Source organism: Benincasa hispida, chromosome 9 (assembly GCF_027475165.1).
Source record: "Benincasa hispida cultivar pf3 chromosome 9, pf3_genome.v1.1, whole genome shotgun sequence".
NCBI classification, from domain to species: Eukaryota; Viridiplantae; Streptophyta; class Magnoliopsida; order Cucurbitales; family Cucurbitaceae; genus Benincasa; species Benincasa hispida.
The window spans coordinates 34,580,121-34,599,801 of NC_143486.1; the positions used below are offsets into that span (position 1 = coordinate 34,580,121).

The following is a 19,681-nucleotide window of genomic DNA, read 5'->3' on the forward strand; positions in this document are numbered from 1 at the left end:
CTTGCATTGCGTTAATGCATATTCTGCACAAAATACAAAAATCTACAGTTCTAATGCGATGAAGCATGCGACCACAATATTACAAAATTGACACTTGGACACAAGTTAACATATTTTATCAACGCAATCCAACATTGTTTAAGAACTTAGCACTATGATAACGTGCATTTATGCCCGTTATCACACACACTTCTGGATTCTCACATCGAGAATACCAAGTTAACCTTTTTGGTGGTGTCATACTCAACTCGATACAGTAGAGGTTCCGTGGAGGTCGTTCATGTTGTTTGCGGTGTTCAAGTTCACTGTGATTGTGCAGTGTAAAGTTCATGGTGTTCGAGCGTTCGATGTTGCAGTATTGTTGGTTGTTCGAGCGTTCGTGATCAAGGGTGTTGAAGATGAGTCTTCAAAGTTATGTCAATTCTTTCCCTTAATCATTTAGTATATCATGTTGTAATTTTGTTTTATGCATGATCCTATGTTTCTGTTTCTGAAACTATAATTATGTTGTTCGTATTCGATTAAAATTTGGAACGAACCTTCCGCTGCTCATGAAAATCCTCATGTTCGATTTCCTTTAGTTTACTGTTTAATATTGACTATTTCAAAGTGATGACCTAGGTAACTTGACCTTAATTCTGAGTTAACTATGAAATCCTGTTTATTTTGTATTATCCTTAGATTTGTATAGTTGAGGGTTGGCTCAACAACGTCGGCTTAATAAATCTCCATTTCAGGGGTAAGACCGAGTACATAGCTGGGGACATAGGGTGCAAGATGGAATTCACTCCTACTGTTTTAAGGGATAGTAGAGAGGTTGTTCCCTTAAGTGTTGACTCTGGGTCTTGAACAAGAGGCCCCACCCTCTCATTGGTCCAAGAAGGACTCGATTTGTTGATCAAATCACAAACCAATTGTTCATTAGAGGATCAGTGGGACTTAAGGGACAAGTGGTAATCTCGAGGGTAAAACAGATATTTGACCCAACTGTTATTACGAACAACCTGTGAATGGTTAAACTTACTAATCATGGTTATATCGAGTGAACATAATATATCTAAAGTGAGGTAAGTGCAATTATGGGCTTTAATGGAGTGACCCATTAGTTAACAAATGGGGGTTAATTCGGTGTAAAGAGTTTAGCCAATTAATCTCGGATCGTTGAAGCCCATGATTCGTAGATCCACAAGGTCCCCTTACTAGCTCGTAAATGGATTAGTTTTAAAGTAGCGTGATAAGTTAATTTGAAACATTCAAATTAGAATTAAACGAAATTGGAGAATTAATATTTAAATATGATTTAAATATTAAATTCATAAAAGTAGAATTTGTGTAAAATTAATTTTATATTTGTTATTAAATGAATTAAATTATTTAATTATTTAATTATTATTAATTAAAAAATTAATTTTGTGAAATTAATAACAATTTCAATTTTTGAAATTAAATTGATTTTAGAAATCAATTTGAAATTAAAAAATTGAAAAACACAAAGAACATAAAAGTTGGATTTCTCCACTCACATTCATGTAGCTCACTCAAAGTCCACTTACTCTAGTTTCAATCTTCTAAGCATGAGTTGCACCTCATGTAGCCTTCTTCTTTGCATGAATGTCCACTTGACTCTAGCTTCAATCTTGTAAGCATGAGCTGCACCTCATGTAGCATTCTTCTTTGCATGAATGTCTTGCAATAAATATGGAAGATGGAAGTGGAATTGAGGCATGCATCATTTAAGTTTTTGCTGAAAAATTCGAGTTGAAGAAAGGTGTTCTTCAAAGTGGATGGTGCAGTGAGCTCTTCTCTAAGTTCCATTCATTCAAGCTTATCTTGAGTCCCACAAGTCAATCTAAATTAGCTCCAAGAGAATAATAGGGAAGATCTTGAGGTGGTTCACAACGATATTTGGAGAAGTTTTGCAGCTGAGAATTGAGATTCAAGAGGTTCTACAAAGGTAGGACATGAAACCCTCTTATTATTGTACGAGCATGCTTTATTTACCGTCAAAATTAATAAATTAGAATGTTTATTGATCCTTGTTGCTTCTATTGCATGCTGACATACTCCTACATATTTTGGTCATTTTACTTCTTTTGAAGCACAAATGCTCAATTTAGCTCCTAATTTCTCCAAATTAACCTGAAACGACTAATAATGGCTGATTTTAACTCCTAGGTGCCAAAAACCTGTAAAAACACTAAATAGACACATTAAACATAGTAATGGCCTCAAATTAAGAAGAGGAAGATAACACATATTTAGTGTTATCACCAGTAGTAAGATTACTTCCCTTGAAATTAAGTCCCAAAAAGAATATTATGCAAGCAATCCAACTTCACCACCTTGAACCAAAACCTAAGACATGAACCAAAACATTTAAAAGAAACCTTTAGGGCCAAATTCCAAGTCACAACTACCTCTAATGTTTCCAATTAGCGTATCCAACTTATGGCTTGATCCAAATCCACAACCCAAAAGCTAAACACAAATATTAGGTGTTAGAACACAATTCATAGCATCAATAACCAATCCAATTATCCTTGAAAACTTTATAATCTTGAATATTTTCCAAAACCTCCAAAATTGCTCCTTGATATCACGGACAGCGATGAAAAACACCTCCAGACCTCAACTCTAACCTCCTAAATCGAAATTAAACAACCCCTTAGGACAAAACTTCAGTAGGTAACCACGGCCTTCAAGAAAATCCATAAAAACTCATCCAAAACAACCAATCCTTACCAAAATCCAGGATTCTGATGAAATCCAAAAGCACGACGACAGATCTAGTGGGGCATGTGAAACGACGGCAGTTGGATGGAGGCGAGATCGGCAATGGCACAGCTACCTAGTCAGACAGAGGTGAGTGACCAGTAAGCGGCAACGGTTGCACGACAGGGCTTGCGACCGAGATTGGCGCGGGTGCTTGGCTGAAGAGCTGCCCTCGACTCGATGGCTCAACAGAACTGACGTACGGTCGGCGCCTTCGCTGCAAGTCCGACGATGGAGGCAACAGTGGCATCCGGCTATGAAAAAGACAGTGAGTGAGTGTCGGTGGCACTACACGAAGAAGAAGGAAATTATGACGCAGGCATCCCAATGCTTCTTTCCACTAATAATTTACTTTTCCTCAATTTTTAAAAAAATCCACTCATATATATAAAACTTCTAAAAGAATTATAATCTTTTCCTTTCTAATCATAGCCCTATTAATTTAAATCCAAATCAAATCCCAAACCTCAAAATACCTCAAAACTTTTCCCTTTAAATCCAAAATCTAAATCTTTATCATGCTTTAAATTATCTTATTGAAATAATTAAATTTTAGTATTCAAAATTGCAAAATACATCGTCCAAATATTATAGATAATTATCTTAAATTTATCTAAGAATATGAGATGTTACGTTAGAGTCAACCACATGTCAAACAAATTATATCACTAGCACACCTTCACTACCCACACACGTGTCTAACAAGTTTTGCTTTATTTTTCTTTTTTTCTTCTTTGTTAAAGTTTATGCCCTTACAAGTTGCCTATATAATTTATCAAAGATTAGATGATAATACTTTTGGTAAATTTCGGAAGAAAAACAATAAAAGAAAGCATGGGAGAAGCTTCAAACATTTTACAAGGGTGACGATCCGGTCAAAAAGGTATGTATTTTAAACACTCTCTCATGTGTTTTGGAAAATGTGAACATGTTATTAAAAGGCAACAAAGAAAAGTGAAGTTAAAACGAAAAATTCTTTAAAAGGGAGAGTAATATTTGTAAGACCCATATTGGTCTTCTAGTATTTGGACATTGTTGGATATTTATTCTTAAAGAAAATGAATCTTTTGTGAATATTTGAAACACATAAAAGTAAAGATTAAATTTATGATTAGAAACCTCAAATTGGACTGAAATCATCTAATTAAATAATGTTTCATTTACAAATTAAACATATATAAAAGTTAAATATGTAATTTCTTTAATTTGAATGAGTTATATTTTATTTTAGTCAAATAATCGCTCGATTGAGTTAAATTTGACAAATGTTTCAATTATATATTCATTTGATTTTCTTTTGTATTTTGGAGTATTGCTAAGTTGTTAGCCTATGAATAGTAAATTATTTCTTCATTTGTAGTATCTCATCCAAAATTGAAGAGTTCTCACATTTATTTTTCTTTCTTTTGATCTTGAGTTGAGTTGAAAGCAAGTATCCAAGAGTTTTGATAATCTAAGTAATTCGAGTTTACAATTATACTAAAATTAGTTGTTGTATCTTGTTGAGACAATCTCTGTAGTCCGCTTGCAACCTGTGGAGAGAAAATAATTGCTTTCAGGACAACGCTTAATTAGAAGCGTGCCTCGATTACCTCTTGAACTCAGAAGGCTTTTTTCACTTTTTTTAATAAGTTCTTGGTTATTTCAGTTTATAAGCTTTATTATACCATCTTGTTGGAAGCATGTGCTAGATACTCACAAATAATTAATCAACAAAAGAATATTTAACAGGAAATAAAATCATTTTTATTTGAAAGGATTTTAAACTTAGTTTACACCTTTTAATTTGAACTCTCTTTGTGTATTCTTTTCCACATAATTGCTTGCTTAAGCAATATAAATACCAATCCTATTTATAGGATTGTCATGGATAAATCTAGATCACAACTCTCACCTTAATTAAACACATCAAACATTTAAAGTCCTATCCTTAAATTTATGAAGCTAACTAACTAATCTCCAATACATTAGTCTACCAATTTTCATCCATTAATATACTTAATTAACTCTTAAATATCTTAATTCATGTATAACATATATCTTGAAACTAAAACATGCTTTACCTTGAAGATCGGAAGTTTGAAATAACCGATCCCAATTGTTTTAACATCACAATAAATTTCTTTTCCTTTATTTACGTAGTAAACCAAATATATAAGTTGGTCAACAATATGCATATGAAATAACACATTCAATACGATCATAAGCGAAAACCAAAGCAACGTAATGATAATATGAAGTTGGTGTTGAATTTCAGAAGCCCCAAAGAAGTTTCTCTTAAAAGTGTCCAAACATGTAGCCAGCTACATATGCTATTCCAAAAGCCCCAACTCCAACTGAAACATATATGCCCGCAGTTTTGATATACACATTCCAATTTCTCGGCTTTTGACTAATGTGAGCTTTCTGGATAGCAAGAAATGCAGTGCATGGAAGGGAAGCTCCTGCAGCAGCTACGATTTTGACATTTTTGTTTGTTGTCTTAAGGGATGAGAGTGCATAAACCAATGGAGGTACTAACCCAAAAAACAAGAAAGATAAGAAGGCTATCATAAAATTGAAAAGGTAATACAATTTTTCCTTCAATGCTTCTTTGTACTGATTGCCCTCCACTTCATTTCTAGAACATCCTTTATTGTTTCGACGCTTCTTCTGTAATCTTGAAACCTGTAAAATTACTTAATATACTTGGTAATTATCGTGGACAAAATCTAACTTTTGTTTTTAAGAAAGACATTTTATGATGGCTACACATGCTTGTATTTAATTTAGTGTTGCAATCTTGCATGACCTACGTACCGAAACAACAAATGTCTTTCCAATGATCTGCCTAACTTGGCTTAGAATTAATTTTTAATTATAAGACTTTATTATTATTATTATTATTTCTTTAATATAGGTACTCCTAGACTAAACCAAGCTACATCTTTCAAAACACTTCATAATATTTTGGTTCCAAGCTTCGTCAAAGTAATAACTTTAAATTTCAGTAATCCCTTATAGTTTTGCTTTTGGTTTCACCCCAAAAGGTTTCATACCAATAGAGATAATTGTCCTAACTTATATATCCATGATCATTTCCTTCTCTAACCTATGTGGGATTTTGTTTACACTTCTAACAATCCTCCACTCGATCAAAGTACCACTTTGATTCTCCCCTCGAACAAATCCCACATTGTACCACTTTGCTAAATGGACCTACACTTGCATAACGTGGTCATTTAGCTTGATTGATTTGTTTGTCAAAAAAAAAATGATAGAGTTGAAGACCCAAAATCATATTCACCCAATTCAACTTCATTGGAACATCAGATGCTTGAATAACATAGAAAATCATACAAATATGTGAGAAAAGCATCTCAAAATTAGCAGGCTTATTATGAATTAAGGGATATGCTAGAAGCTTATGAAATGTTTACTAAATTTTCAAACAGGATTGATGACTCAAGTATAACAAAGATTGAAGACCTAAAATTTGATTCAAGTATGACAAAGATTGAAGGCCTAAAATTTTTTAAATATGGGTTTTGAAGCTCGAAACTAGAGCTAAGTTGTCGAGTAGATAAAGCACCAACTTCAAAAATCAGATAAGTTTTACTCTCACATCGCTTTACCTATATCTCAAGTTGTTAAAGTATTACAAAGAAATTACAAAAACAACATTAACTGAGAAGAATCCTAGAAGAAATACAACTGTTATACGTGGATTTAAGATTTTATAAAACTAAATGAAGAACCTCAAATAGACACTTAATTAATCACAAACTCAAAAATTACATTGAAAAATCCAACTGGGACTCAAACAATTTTATGAATAAAGATATTTTGTAAAAACTAGGGGTTGCTCACCCTATAGTTAACTAACCAAATTAAAAATCCAAAATTTGGGAAAAATCTCGGGACAGACTAAAGAAATGAACCGAAGTCGATCGCAAAAGATAGGATGAAAACCAAGGAACTAATTAAATACAATGACTATTTAGTCAACACTCTCGATTAGTCTTGTGAAATAGGGGTTGCCAAAAATTGACAAAAAGTCAAGCTCGAGTATCTGTGATCCTCACTATGGGATGGGCATAAGACCAATACTTGTGTCCAACGCTGCTTCGTTGGGATGGATACGCACCAGGAACCTAACTAAACTTTGAAAAGAAAAAGGGGGCTTAGATAGATATTTCAGACATGGCTAGAGCTCCAAAAATAATCTTGGAGGAGTAAAGTGCAATATTGTGTGATTGCTAAAAATGCGACAAAGATTAAAGCAATACTTCTAAGTTTGTATGAACGCATACAACAAGCAGGTAGCCGGTCCTTAAAACCAAATATAGGAGTGAGGGCTAATGTTGATGGATGAATTTTGGCATGATAGGATAAAGCCAAAAATCAAGTTAAAATAAAGATATAAAATGAAATTAAATGAGATAAGGTAAGATATGATCTAACTTATTTGGGATTAGAAAAACCATATCATAATCCTATGATGGTTAAATTAAACCTCAAGTCAATTCCCCTATAAATATACAATTATGGCTCCATATGGTGTAATTAAAAACTCGACTACTTCTTTATTCTATAATTCTAATCTACGACTTTGGCATTAGAACCCTTTTTTCTTTTCTCTACAATTCTGATCTCCCATTTTGAACTATTGTTATCCCATGAATGTTAGTTGGGTTTTCCCTTAATTAAAATTTGACATCAATAGGATATATAATTGGTTCCATATAAGAGAGAAAGTAATTACTTACATCGTATCTATCAATAAAGAGTTCGTGTTCTTGCTGTGTTCTGGCTGGAGTCATTGAGCATCTGAGCTCATACTATTTGTGTGATTATATGCATGCTTGCTTATTCTTGTATGGTTTGTTATTATGATTAATCGATAATGCACTCCCTTGTGATTTTATTTGTATGATATGATGTTTGAAATCAGTAATAATTATTTTTAACCCATTTCAAATGCTTTTCTTATTTTTCATGCACGCTTAATTTCTTTGTCTACCTACATTAGTTCGTGCATGCTTAAACGTAAGTTATTTGGCTTGTATGTATGTTGTCACTCTAAAAGGTCCTACTAATTAGTGGATGTTTTGTATGATAGATTGTAATGTAATAATGAGGAATAAAAATGATTTATATCTCTGTTTTAAAAAAAATTAACCGATAAAAAAAATATATTTGCACTGAAAAGAATATATCTTATAAAAAATAAACTTGTACTATTTATACATGAGTAGAGGTATGAAGAAATATTGTTCCAATAGAGGGTTGAGTTTGTTGCAGTTCATTATTTCCTTTCTAGAAAATGTTCCATGTACCTTGGGATTTCTTCCGACCAACCATTTACTTTCTGTTGGGGCCAACTGTTTGGATCAAGAAACGATATCCTCTTTCGTTGCTTATGTTTATTGTGGTTGGAATGAAGTCTGTGTATTTATCCTTTATTTTTATACCAACTTCCGTTAGGTCTAGCTTTCTCCAATTGATTTTGAATACTTCCAAAAACCTCCACATGCTTTACCGATCTATAAGAATGAGTTCATATTCCATGCATGGAGAGGGATTTCCTTGAAATTAACGCATCTTCTATTGAAAGGAACGAGCCTAGGGGAGGCATGCATCATAGGTGACCATCTTTCAAACTTGACATAATAATTACCAATGGTGACCCAACCCTGTTACTGTAGATAATTCTAGCTTATTCTTGAGACTAAAACAAAAGGACAGTCTTTTCAGCATGAATGGGTTTAAAGAATGGTATCATATCATTATGTTCATGAAGTTGAGTTGTGATTTTGTTCCAGTCATCATGAAAACATCTACGGTAGATAATGACAAGGTTTTTCCAATCAAAATCTTCTTCGTTATCTTTCTCAATAAAGTTTAGGTTTGTATTGAAATAGAAGAAAAGAAGACGACACAAGGAGTTTATGTGGAAAACCCTAATTCAGGGAAGAAAAACCACAGTAGAAAAGGACTTATTATTTAATGTCATATTTACAATAGACCCAACCTCAGATATAAATAGAATGAGGTGAAATCCTAATTTAGCAAATATAGCAAAAATTACAAAAATGCCCTTAGGGCTAATTCAACGTATTTCAACACTCCCCCTCAAGTTGGGGCATAGATATCGGCAAGACCCAACTTACTAATACAAGTTTCAAACGTCTGTCTCAATAACCCTTTCGTAAAAACATCTGCAATCTGTTGGACTAAAGGTAGATAGGGAATACAAATAGCTCTGCGGTCTAACTTTTCTTTAATAAAGTGGCTGTCAATTTCCACATGTTTGGTTCTATCATATTGCACGGGATTATTAGCAATACTGATGGCAGCCTTATTATCACAATACAGCTTCATGGGCCCTGGACTACTCTCGTGAAGATCAGATAAAACTTTCTCCAACCAAATTTCTTCACACACTCCCAGATTCATAGCTCTATACTCTGCCTCAGCACTACTTCTGACCACTACACCCTGTTTTTTACTCCGCCAAGTTACCAAATTTCCCTATACAAAGGTACAGTACCCTGAAGTTGACCTTCTATCAGTCATAGATCCGGCCCAATCTGAGTCAGTATATGCCTCGATGCTTCGTGTGTCATGTTTCCTGAACACCAAGCCCTTCCCAGGGGTGGACTTTAGATATCTCAAAATTTGAGTCACAGCTTCCATGTGCTCCTCATATGGACTCTGCATGAACTGACTTACTACACTCACAACATAGGAGATGTCAGGCCTAGTATGAGACAAGTAAATCAATTTTCCTACTAAACGTTGATACCTCTCCTTATTCACAGGAACTCCTTCCGAAATACTTTTCAGTTTGCTATTGACCTCAATAAGAGTTCAATAGGTTTGCATCCGGTCATTCCTGTTTCCTTTAACAAGTCCAGAGTGTACTTCCGCTGAGATACAGATATTCCTGCTTTTGATCTTGCCACTTCCATCCCTAGAAAATACCTTAAACTACCAAGATCCTTGATTTCAAATTCACTTGCCATCCTTTGTTTTAGTTTAGCAATTTCTGTCGTGTCATCCCCTGATAGGATGATGTCATCAACATACACTACCAACACAGCAATCTTTCCTAAGGGTGATTTTTTGGTAAACAAGGTATGATCAGAATGCCCCTGAACAAATCCTTGGGACTTAACAAACACGGTGAACCTGTCAAACCATGCCCTAGGAGACTGCTTCAACTCATATAAAGACTTCCTGAGTTTGCAAACATGATTCCCAAACTTAGCTTCGAAACCTGGAGGTGGACTCATATAAACTTCCTCTTCCAACTCACCATTTAGGAATGCGTTCTTTACATCTAGTTGATGTAGGGGCCAATATTTATTCACGGCAACAGACAGAAGAACACGAATCGTGTTTAACTTAGCCACTGGAGAAAAAGTTTCTGAATAATCAATCCCATACGTCTGAGTGAACCCTTTAGCAACTAACCTGGCTTTATACCTCTCAAGTGTTTCGTCAGACTTATACTTCACTGTGAACACCCATTTGCAACCAACTGTTTTGTGACCTCTAGGGAGAGCTACTAACTTCCAAGTCTTATTTGCCTCAAGAGCTCTTATTTCCTCCATTACTGCTGCTTTCAACTCGGGAACTTCCATGGCCGCATGTACACTGGTAGGTATTGTTAGAGCATCTAGCTGAGTAGTAAAAGCCTTAAAAATAGGAGATAAGTTACTATAGGTCAGAAAACTATGCAAAGGGTATTTTGTACATAACCTGGTTCCCTTTCTCAAAGAAATTGGCATATCCAGAGTGGTATCATAGTTGTCAGTTTTCGTCTGTCCATCTTTAGTATCAGACTTTTGAGACAATTCTGCATCTTCTTGAGGATCTTTCAACATCTCATTACTTCCTGAAGTTTTAACCTTCTCTGAGCTCATTTCATCATTTTCTATGTTCCCAGACTCTTCTTCAAGACTCTCCTTTGAAACAACAGGAACTTGAACCTGAGCTGGTTCCGATGCTTGGACACTTTCCGATGGAACACCAGAGGTTTCCTGAATTTCCTTTCTGAGATTCCTCCTATAGTACGTTATCCAAGGCACTTGTCTAGTAGGAAGAACCGACACGGGAACAACAGGAGTAGAATTAGGTTCAAGACTAGGTAGACTAGGAACAACAGGAGCAGAGTTAGGTTCAAGACTAGGTAGACTAGGTCCAGGAACATTGAGGCTAGGCTCAGGTTCAAGAATATTCGGACTAGGCTCAAGATTGAGGCTAATGGGTATGGAGTATGTGGAACTGTTAGTCTCTTCATTCGTGGTCTCTCCCTGAAGATGACTAACGGGAAAGAACGGTTTATCTTCAAGGAACGTGACATCCACAGTGACAAAATATTTTCTGAAAGATGGATGAAAGCATTTATAGCCTCACTAATGAAGGGGATACCTGACAAACACACATGTTTTAGCTCGTTGAGCAAACTTAGTCCGGTGTGGACCATGAGTATGAACAAAGGCTGTACACCCAAACACACGAAAAGGAACCTCAAGAATAAGACGGGTAGACTGATAGGACTCTTTGAAGCACTCAAGATGGGTTTAAAACTTTAGAACTCGTGAAGGCATTCTATTAATTAGATGAACTACGGTAAGAACCGCATCTTCCTACAGGTACGAAGGGAGAGACGTCGGAATTATCAAGGAATGAGCAACTTCAATGAGATGGCGATTTTTCCGTTCAGCCATCTCATTTTGTTGTGGAGTATATGCACACGAGTTTTGATGGATGGTCCCTTTTGACACTAGGAATTCTTGGAAGGTGTGGTTGACAAACTCACGACCATTGTCACTTCGAAGGATGGCAATCTTTGTGTTGAACTGTGTTAATACAGTGGTATAAAACTATTTGAAGGTAGATAAAACCTCGAACTTATCAGTAAGAAGATATACCCATGTAAGTCGGGTATGGTCATCGATGAGAGTTACAAACCACCATTTACCAGACAAGGTAGAGTTGCTTGAGGGACCCAAAACATCACTGTGGACCAGGTGAAAAGGCTGGGTAGGTTTATAGGGCTGAGAAACAAACGACACGTGAGGTTGTTTAGCACGTATACAGACATCACAAGACAATGATGAAACATTCACATTATGGAATAAATGAAGAAATAAATATCGCATATATTGAAAACTAGGATGTCCAAGACGAAAATGCCACAATAGATAATTTGTTTCAAATATAGTAAACGAAGATAAAAAAAAACTAGTCCTAAACAAGCTTCTGGAGGAAGCATCTACAGAGAGGTCATATCGGCAGTGCTAATCGGCTTCCCCGAGCTCAAGTCCTGAAACAAAGCAGTATCTAGTGAGAAGACAACTCTACAGTTCAAATCTTTTGTTATTTTGCTTATTGATAATAAGTTGAAAGAAATTTTGGGCACATGTAAGACATTTTACAGAGTTAATCCCTAAAATGGTGACAGTCTGCCTTTTCCAGCAACAGGAGCGAAGGACCAATCCGCAATTCAAATCTTCTCATTTCCAGCACTTGGATAGTATGAGAGAAACCTGTCGGATGAGCCACTCAAGTGATCGATCACTCCTGAATATAGAATCCATAACTCATTCTCTTGAACAAGGAAACTAAAAGATTAAGGGTTACATGATTGAGCAACTGTTCCGATCCCTATGGTACCTGAATCACCAGGATTGGTCACTGGAGGTTGTGTCTGAGGTTGTGCAGCCCCCTCAACTAATTCACCCACTAGAGCCCGCCCAAATTTCGACTTGTCATTCGGAGGGCGACGTTTACCATTTGGAGGGCGACCATGCAATTTCTAGCACTGATCCTTCGTGTGCCACTGTTTTTTGCAATGCTCACAAACTGGAGGTGTTTTACTATTCTGCTTGTCACCATCATCTCCAGCGTACTTTACCCCGAAGGCAGCTGACTCTACAGTGGTAACACCTGGCCCGTTCATTACACTCGATCTATCTTCTTCCAATCTAACCTCTGAACAGACCTCCATGAGAGACGGAATTGGTTTCTACCCTAGTATTCTACTATGAACTGTATCAAATTTGGGGTGCAGCCCGACAAGAAAATTATACACACGCTCAACCTCTTCTATCTTGGAGTATTGAATTCCATCTTATGGGCAGTTCCAGATGATCTCCCGACATAGATCCATTTCTTGCCATAACATTGACATCTTGCTGAAGTATGACATTACATCCATGCTCCCTTGTTTACATTCGTGAACATGTTTACGTAGAGTATACAGGCGGGATGCGTTCTGACGCCTCGAATATAACTGTCGAACTGCATCCCAAATATCTCGGGTAGTGGCTGAATAAAGTAAAGGTTTCCCGATTTGTGGTTCCATGCTACTGATTAGCATTAAGCGGAGCAAAGAATCCTTTGCCTTCCAGACACGCTCTTGAGGATCCCCAGGATTCGGTTGTGGTATCTCTCCAGTTAAATATTCAAACTTATGGCGTCCCTCAAGAACCATTTTAATTGTTTGGGACCAAGAGAAGTAATTTTGCCCATTCAACTTCTCTTCCGTGATCATTCTTGCAGAATTTTCAATTATTCTAGATAAAAAATTAGAAGTTGGAAAAGTAGGAAACATTGATACCGGATTTTCTGAATATATCGGGGAAGAATCATGGCCATTTAATCTGGCTCCCAAGGTGACCATCTGTTGTTGGAGACTAACTAATTGTTGTTGGAGTTCCCCATGAGATTCAGATCTGGAATTTTTTTGTCTAAAAACCATGGGATTTTCTTCAATGGAATCACCCATTCGAAACTGGGGTTGAACTGGATATACATAAGGAAGAAGTTGTCCACCATGGTACTGTGAAGAAGCTACTGCCGGAAGTTCACCAGCGGCAAAGTTCGACAACCCGTGACCGACGATGCTCCCAGACGGCTGTGATGGTGGGTAACGGACAGAAGGCTAGACAATCGCGCCGATCTGACCCGACCCGGCAGCTGGAGCAAACCCATGATCGTCTGGTGTAGATCCGGTTTTGTGCGACGTCGAGGTACCGATCGGCTGTAGATCGATCGCGTGCGCCGGCTGGGGAACGTGCGAGGCTGAGACGGTTGCATGCGAAGTCGAGGGTCCGATCGGTTGTGACCCGTTCGCATGCATCGGCTGGAGCGAAGTCAAGGGTTCGATCGGTTGTGATCCGTTCGCGTGCACCGGCTGGAAAGCGTGACCTTCCTCGATGGTGTTCGGTTGGAACGGCTGAGATTGGAAGCTAATCGGCGCGCCAACTGGAGCAAGCCCACCACCTGCTGTTCGGCTCGCCAGCTGGATCTGTTCGGCTGAGCCACCTGGGATGATGGTTTGGAGATAGCGGTCAACCGCTGCTTGAATCACAGCCTCATTAGTCAGCGTACCTTCACCTATCAAGTTTGATGATTGAGTTTCTTCTATCGGGGCTAGGGTTTCATCACCTTGCTCTGATATCATATTAAAATAGAAGAAAATAAGACGACACAAGGAGTTTACGTGGAAAACCCTAATTCAGGGAAGAAAAACCACGGTAGAAAATGACTTATTATTTAATGTCATATTTACAATAGACCCAACCTCAGATATAAATAGAATGAGGTGAAACCCTAATTTAGCAAATATAACAAAAATTATAAAAATGCCCTTAGGGCTAATTTAACGTATTTCAACAATTTGTAAAAAGCTCATCTTCCATTGTAGAGGGAATATAGTTCTTTTCAGATGAGCTACATTGAGAGAGAACATCAGCATGATTTCTTTTGGGGTTTTCTTCATCAGATGATTGAACGTCCGAGTTTTTATTAGTTCGATTGTGATGACTATCACTTGGTTTTCCTTTCTCCTCTTTAAAAGTGAGCATTGCGATAAAGGATATCCAATCATCCTTTTCATATTCTCCAGGCATCAAAATATAGCATTTTAAACATCTGTCATCAATCATATAAATTTCAGCTATGTTTCCTCTTCTCTTGTTAGCCTTTTCGTCCCAGATACAATATTTTTTGTATCTTTCTTCTAGAAGAAACGATTTTTGCATGAAGTGTCTATAAGCACTTTAAAGATAGCTTTGAGCCAATCTAAAGACTTCAGTTGAAGGTCGAGAAGGATTTTTCAGGTCCCACTTCAGCCATCCATACATTCTTTCCATGGGATCTTTTGTCTATAGACAAGTTAAACTCCAATTTTTCAATGTAGCACGAACAAGGAAGGTGTCTTACAAAATTTGTATTAAAGGAAAGCAGATAAGAGCAAGAGGTAAGATGAGTTGTGATGCAGTATGTTCATGGTTGAATATAAAGAGAGTCTCGATGTTGATAATGTTGGAAAAAAAACCTCCAACTTCTACTGTAGGAATAAGTATAAAATAAAAGAGAAATTAAAAGAAAGCGATAAAATACTGAGAACACAAGAATTTACGTGGAATACTCTCAACTTGAAGAAAAACTACAGCCCACCAGAAAGAAATTCACTATGTGAAATATTGTTACAATTACACATAAAAATGGAAGAAATGAGAGCTCTCGAGCAACTAGATTTAAGGCTTTCACTACCCAACTGGTTTTAACTACTCAATTGGATGCTCTAACAATATCTACAAGTGTAACTTGTCTCCTGGTTTTAAGGCTTTCACTACCCAACTGGATGCTCTAGCAATATATACCTACTAGTATACATGCGGCCATAGAAGTTCCCGAGTTGAAAGTGGCGATAATGGAAGAAATGAGAGCTCTGAAGCGAATAAGACTTAGGAGTTAGTAGCTCTCCTTAGAGTTCACAAGACAGTTGGTTGCAAATGGGTGTTCACAGTGAAGTATTCTGACGGAACGCTTGAGAGATATAAGGCTAGATTAGTTGCTAAAGGTTCACTCAGACGTATAGGATTGATTATTCAGAAACTTTTTCCACAGTAGCTAAGCTAAATACGATCCGAGTTCTTCTGTCTGTTGCCGTGAATAAAGATTGGCCTTACATCAACTGGATGTAAAAAATACCTTCATGAATGGTGAGTTAGAAGAGGAGGTTTATACGAGTCCACCTCTAGGTTTCGAAGCTAAATTTGGGAACCATGTTTGCAAACTTAGGAAGTTCTTATATGGGTTGAAACAGTCTCCTAGGGCATAGTTTGATAGGTTCACAGTGTTTGTTAAATCCAAAGGGTTTATTCATGGGCATTCTGATCATACATTGTTTACCAAAAATATCACCCTCAGGGAAGATTGCTGTTTTGGTGGTGTATGTTGATGACATCATTTTATCAGGAGATGACACGATAGAAATTATGATGGCAGGTGAATTTGAGATCAAAGTTCTTAGTAATCTGAGGTATTTTCTTGGGATGGTAGTGGCGAGATCAAAAGCAAGAATATCCGTGTCTCAATGGAAATACACTCTAGACTTGTTAAAGAAAACAGGAACGACTGGATGCAAACCCATTGACACTCCTATTGAGGTGAATGAAAAACGGAAAAGCATTACGGAAGGAGTTTTTGTAAATAAGGAGAGGTATCAACGCCTTTTAGGAAAACTGATTTACTTGTCTCATCCTAGGCCCGACATCTCCTATGCTGTGAGTGTGGTAAGTCAGTTCATGTAGAATTTGTATGAGAAGCACATGGAAGTAGTGACTCGAATTCTGAGATATCTGAAGTCCACCCTGGGGAATGGCTTAATGTTCAGAAAATATGACACACGGAGCATCGAAACATATACTGACTCAAATTGGGCAGGATAAATGACTGATAGAAAGTCAACCTCAGGATACTATACCTTTGTGTGGGAAAATTTGGTAACCTAGCAGAGTAAAAAACCGGGTGTAATGGCAAGAAACAGTGCTAAGGCAAAGTATAGAGCTATGAGCTTGAGAGTGTGTTAAGAATTCTGGTTATAGAAAGTTTTGTCTGATTTTCACCAGAACTATCTGGGTTCCATGAAACTGTATTGTGATAGAACTAAGCACGTGAAAATTGACAGACACTTTATTAAATTAAAGTTAGACCATGGGGTTATCTGTATTCCCTATGTCCCTTTAGTCCAACAGGTTGCAAATGTTCTTACCAAAGGATAATCAAGACAGACGTTTGAAGCTTGTGTTAGCAAGTTGGGTCTTGTCGATATCTACGTCCCAACTTGAGGGAGAGTGTTGAAATATGTTGCATTAGCCCTAAGGGCATATTTGTAGTTTACTCTATATTTACTAAATTAGGATTTCCCCTCATTCTATTTATATCTGAGGTTGGGGTCTCTTGTAAGTATGACATTAAACCATAAAACTTTTCTATTGTGGTTTTTCCTCCCTAGACTAGGGTTTTTCACATAAATCTTGTCTTGTCTCTTTTCTTCCTATCTTTCAAAAAAAATAAATAAATAAATAATTCAAGTATGGGTTATGGTTGTTGATCCAAGTATGAGAAAGATTGAAGGCCTAAAATTTTTTAAACATGGGTTATGAAGCTTCAAACTAGAAAGCCACAAATTGTCGAGTAGATAAAGCACCAACTTCAAAAATCTCAAGTTGGAAAACACAAGATAATTTTTACCCTCACCTATATCTCAAGTTGTTAAAGTATTATGAAGAAATTATAAAAAGAACATTGACTGAGAAGAATCCTAGAAGCAATACAAATGTTATACAAATGTGGATTTAGGATTTTATAAAACTAACTGAAGAACCTCAAAAGGACACTTAATTAATCACAAACTCAAAATTTACATTGAAAAATTCAATTGGGACTCAAACATTGATGAAAACTAGGGGTTGCCCATCATATAGATAACTAAGAAAATTAAAAATCCAAGATCTGGGGATAACCTCGGGACAGACTAAAGACACGAGCCGAAGTCGATCACAAAAGATAGGTAGGTTAACTCTGCTTAAGTGTGGAGGATGAAAACTAAGGAACTAATTAAATACAATGACTATTTAATCAACACTCTCGATTATTCTTGTCAAATAGGGGTTGCCAAAAATTGACAAGAAAAGTCAAGTTCGAGTATCTGTGATCCTCAAGTTAAGACGGGCATAAGATCAATACTTGTGCCCAACGCTGCTTAGTTATGATGGATGCGCATCAAGAACCTAACTAAACTTCGAAAATAATCTTGGAGGAATAAAGTTGATAGCTAAAATTGTGATAAAGGTTAAAGCAGTACTTCAAGTTTGTATGAATCCACGGGACAAGTAGGTAGCCTTAAAACCAAACATAGGAGTGAGGGCTAATGTTGAGAGATGAATTTTGGCATGACAGAATAAAGCTAAAAATCAAGTTAAAATAAAAATATAAAATGAGATAAGATAAGATAAGATTTGATGTCGCTTATTTGGGATTAGAAAAATCATATCATAATCTTATGAGGGTTAAATTAAATCCCAAGTCAAATCCCTTATAAATATACCATTATGGCTCCATATGGAGTAATTAAAAACTTTTGACTACTTTACTCTACAATTCTGATACATGACTATAGCATCTGAACCTTTTTTTTCTTTTCTATAAAATTATGATCTCCCACTTTGAACCGTTGTTATCCCCATGAAAGTTAGTTATGTTTTTCCTTAATTAAAATTTGACATCAATAGGACATATAGTTGGTTCCATATAAGAGGGAAAGTAATTACTTACATCGTGTCTAACAATAAAGAGTCCGGTAATCAAATTTGTGAATGCCAAAGTTACTATATTTCCTGCAAGAATAATCCCAATCCAAGAGATATCAACTAAACATCACCTAAATATGTAATTAAGATAGAAGAAAAAGAGGAATAATGGAAATTGAAAAACATAATACCATCAGACATATTAGCAGTTGTTGCTGCAGTGACAATAACTAAACTTGTAATTGATTGGATTAAACCACCAAGTACTATGCATCTTCGAATCTTCCACCTTCCAACGTTACTGCTCTGTTGGACACAAATTATTTCATCGAGAGGCATTGTGATAGTTGAATCTTCTTGATTGCATATTGCCTCATCACCTTAATCAAGTATTGAGAAAGTGAGTAAATATAGTTTATCTTAGTTTATTAAATGGCAATGCTTACTAATTGAGAAATAACTATATATTTACAACAAACTGTTACTAACCAAACCAAGGGAAGTAAATTAACAGAATAATTAAACTCTGATACAACTCCACAAGAACATAGATTAATGTTGATATTACTCTCCTCAGGAATTCATAGAGCTAGAGAAAGAAAAGTTTGCTAAACCCTTTGTAAAAATATCAACAAGATGAAACTTGGTCCATATAGGAAAAAGCTTCACAGGGACGACCCTTTAAATGGTATGATATTGTATATTTTAAGTATAAGCCCTCGTACCTTTATTTTTCTCATCACTAAAATGCCTCATATTATGGAAGATAATTATTCTTACTTTTATATATATATTATTGATTGGTCACACTCCAACAACTTTGTTATTTAAAGGAAAATTAGATATGAGGCAATATATATCGAAGAAATTGGCATAAAAGCAAAGGAAACGATCACTTGAAACAAACAAACTATTATTAAGAATGTAACAAAGATGGATACTTTCCGAGAGTACCTGTTCACTTTCTCAATACACAATTACTTTTTTTCCTCAATCTAAGGTTGTTTAACTCTCTAGCTTTTATTCTTCCTTCCTTTCTTTGCTTGTTTGACTTACAAATGGGAACATATCTCTTATTTATAGGTGTGAGATTCATAGCGCTTAAGTAAGAGGATTTTCTAGGCCTTTCTAGGATCCACATTCTTCTAGATATTTTTATGAGATTATCATTATCTAAAGAAATTCACTAGAATTCTTTGGTGCCTAAAGAAATGTTAGGATATTTCTAGAACATTTCTTATGTGATGCTTATTTACATTTTTCTAGATAAATCTAGAGATGTCTAATATATACTTATGTAGCAAAAAAGGTAT

At 36.1% G+C, this 19,681-nt stretch overlaps 1 protein-coding gene and 1 long non-coding RNA gene across 8 annotated transcripts in view; both read right to left on the minus strand.

Annotated features, from left to right (window-relative positions):
• Positions 1–1,434: 1,434 nt before the first annotated feature.
• On the minus strand, positions 1,435–3,442 carry LOC120086636 (uncharacterized). The gene is made up of 2 exons (XR_005484276.2): positions 2,089–3,442; positions 1,435–1,946 (listed from the first exon to the last, which is right to left on the minus strand). It is a non-coding gene; the product is annotated as an uncharacterized LOC120086636 (long non-coding RNA).
• Positions 3,443–4,870: 1,428 nt separating this feature from the next.
• The window catches only part of LOC120085457 (uncharacterized), a 50,010-nt gene continuing 35,199 nt past the window's right edge, over positions 4,871–19,681 (minus strand). For 2 of the 7 annotated variants that reach the window (XM_039041426.2, XM_039041424.2), the window contains 3 exons: positions 18,560–18,748; positions 18,394–18,455; positions 4,871–5,439 (listed from right to left, as the gene is read on the minus strand). In XM_039041426.2, coding sequence (XP_038897354.1) covers positions 5,050–5,439; positions 18,394–18,455; positions 18,560–18,748 — 641 coding nt within the window. In that variant the 3' untranslated portion in view covers positions 4,871–5,049. Of the gene's footprint in view, positions 5,440–5,467; positions 6,915–11,900; positions 12,089–18,393; positions 18,456–18,559; positions 18,749–19,681 lie in introns of those variants that run through there. The other 5 variants (XR_005483946.2, XR_005483945.2, XM_039041427.2 and 2 more) reach the window with 4 other exon arrangements.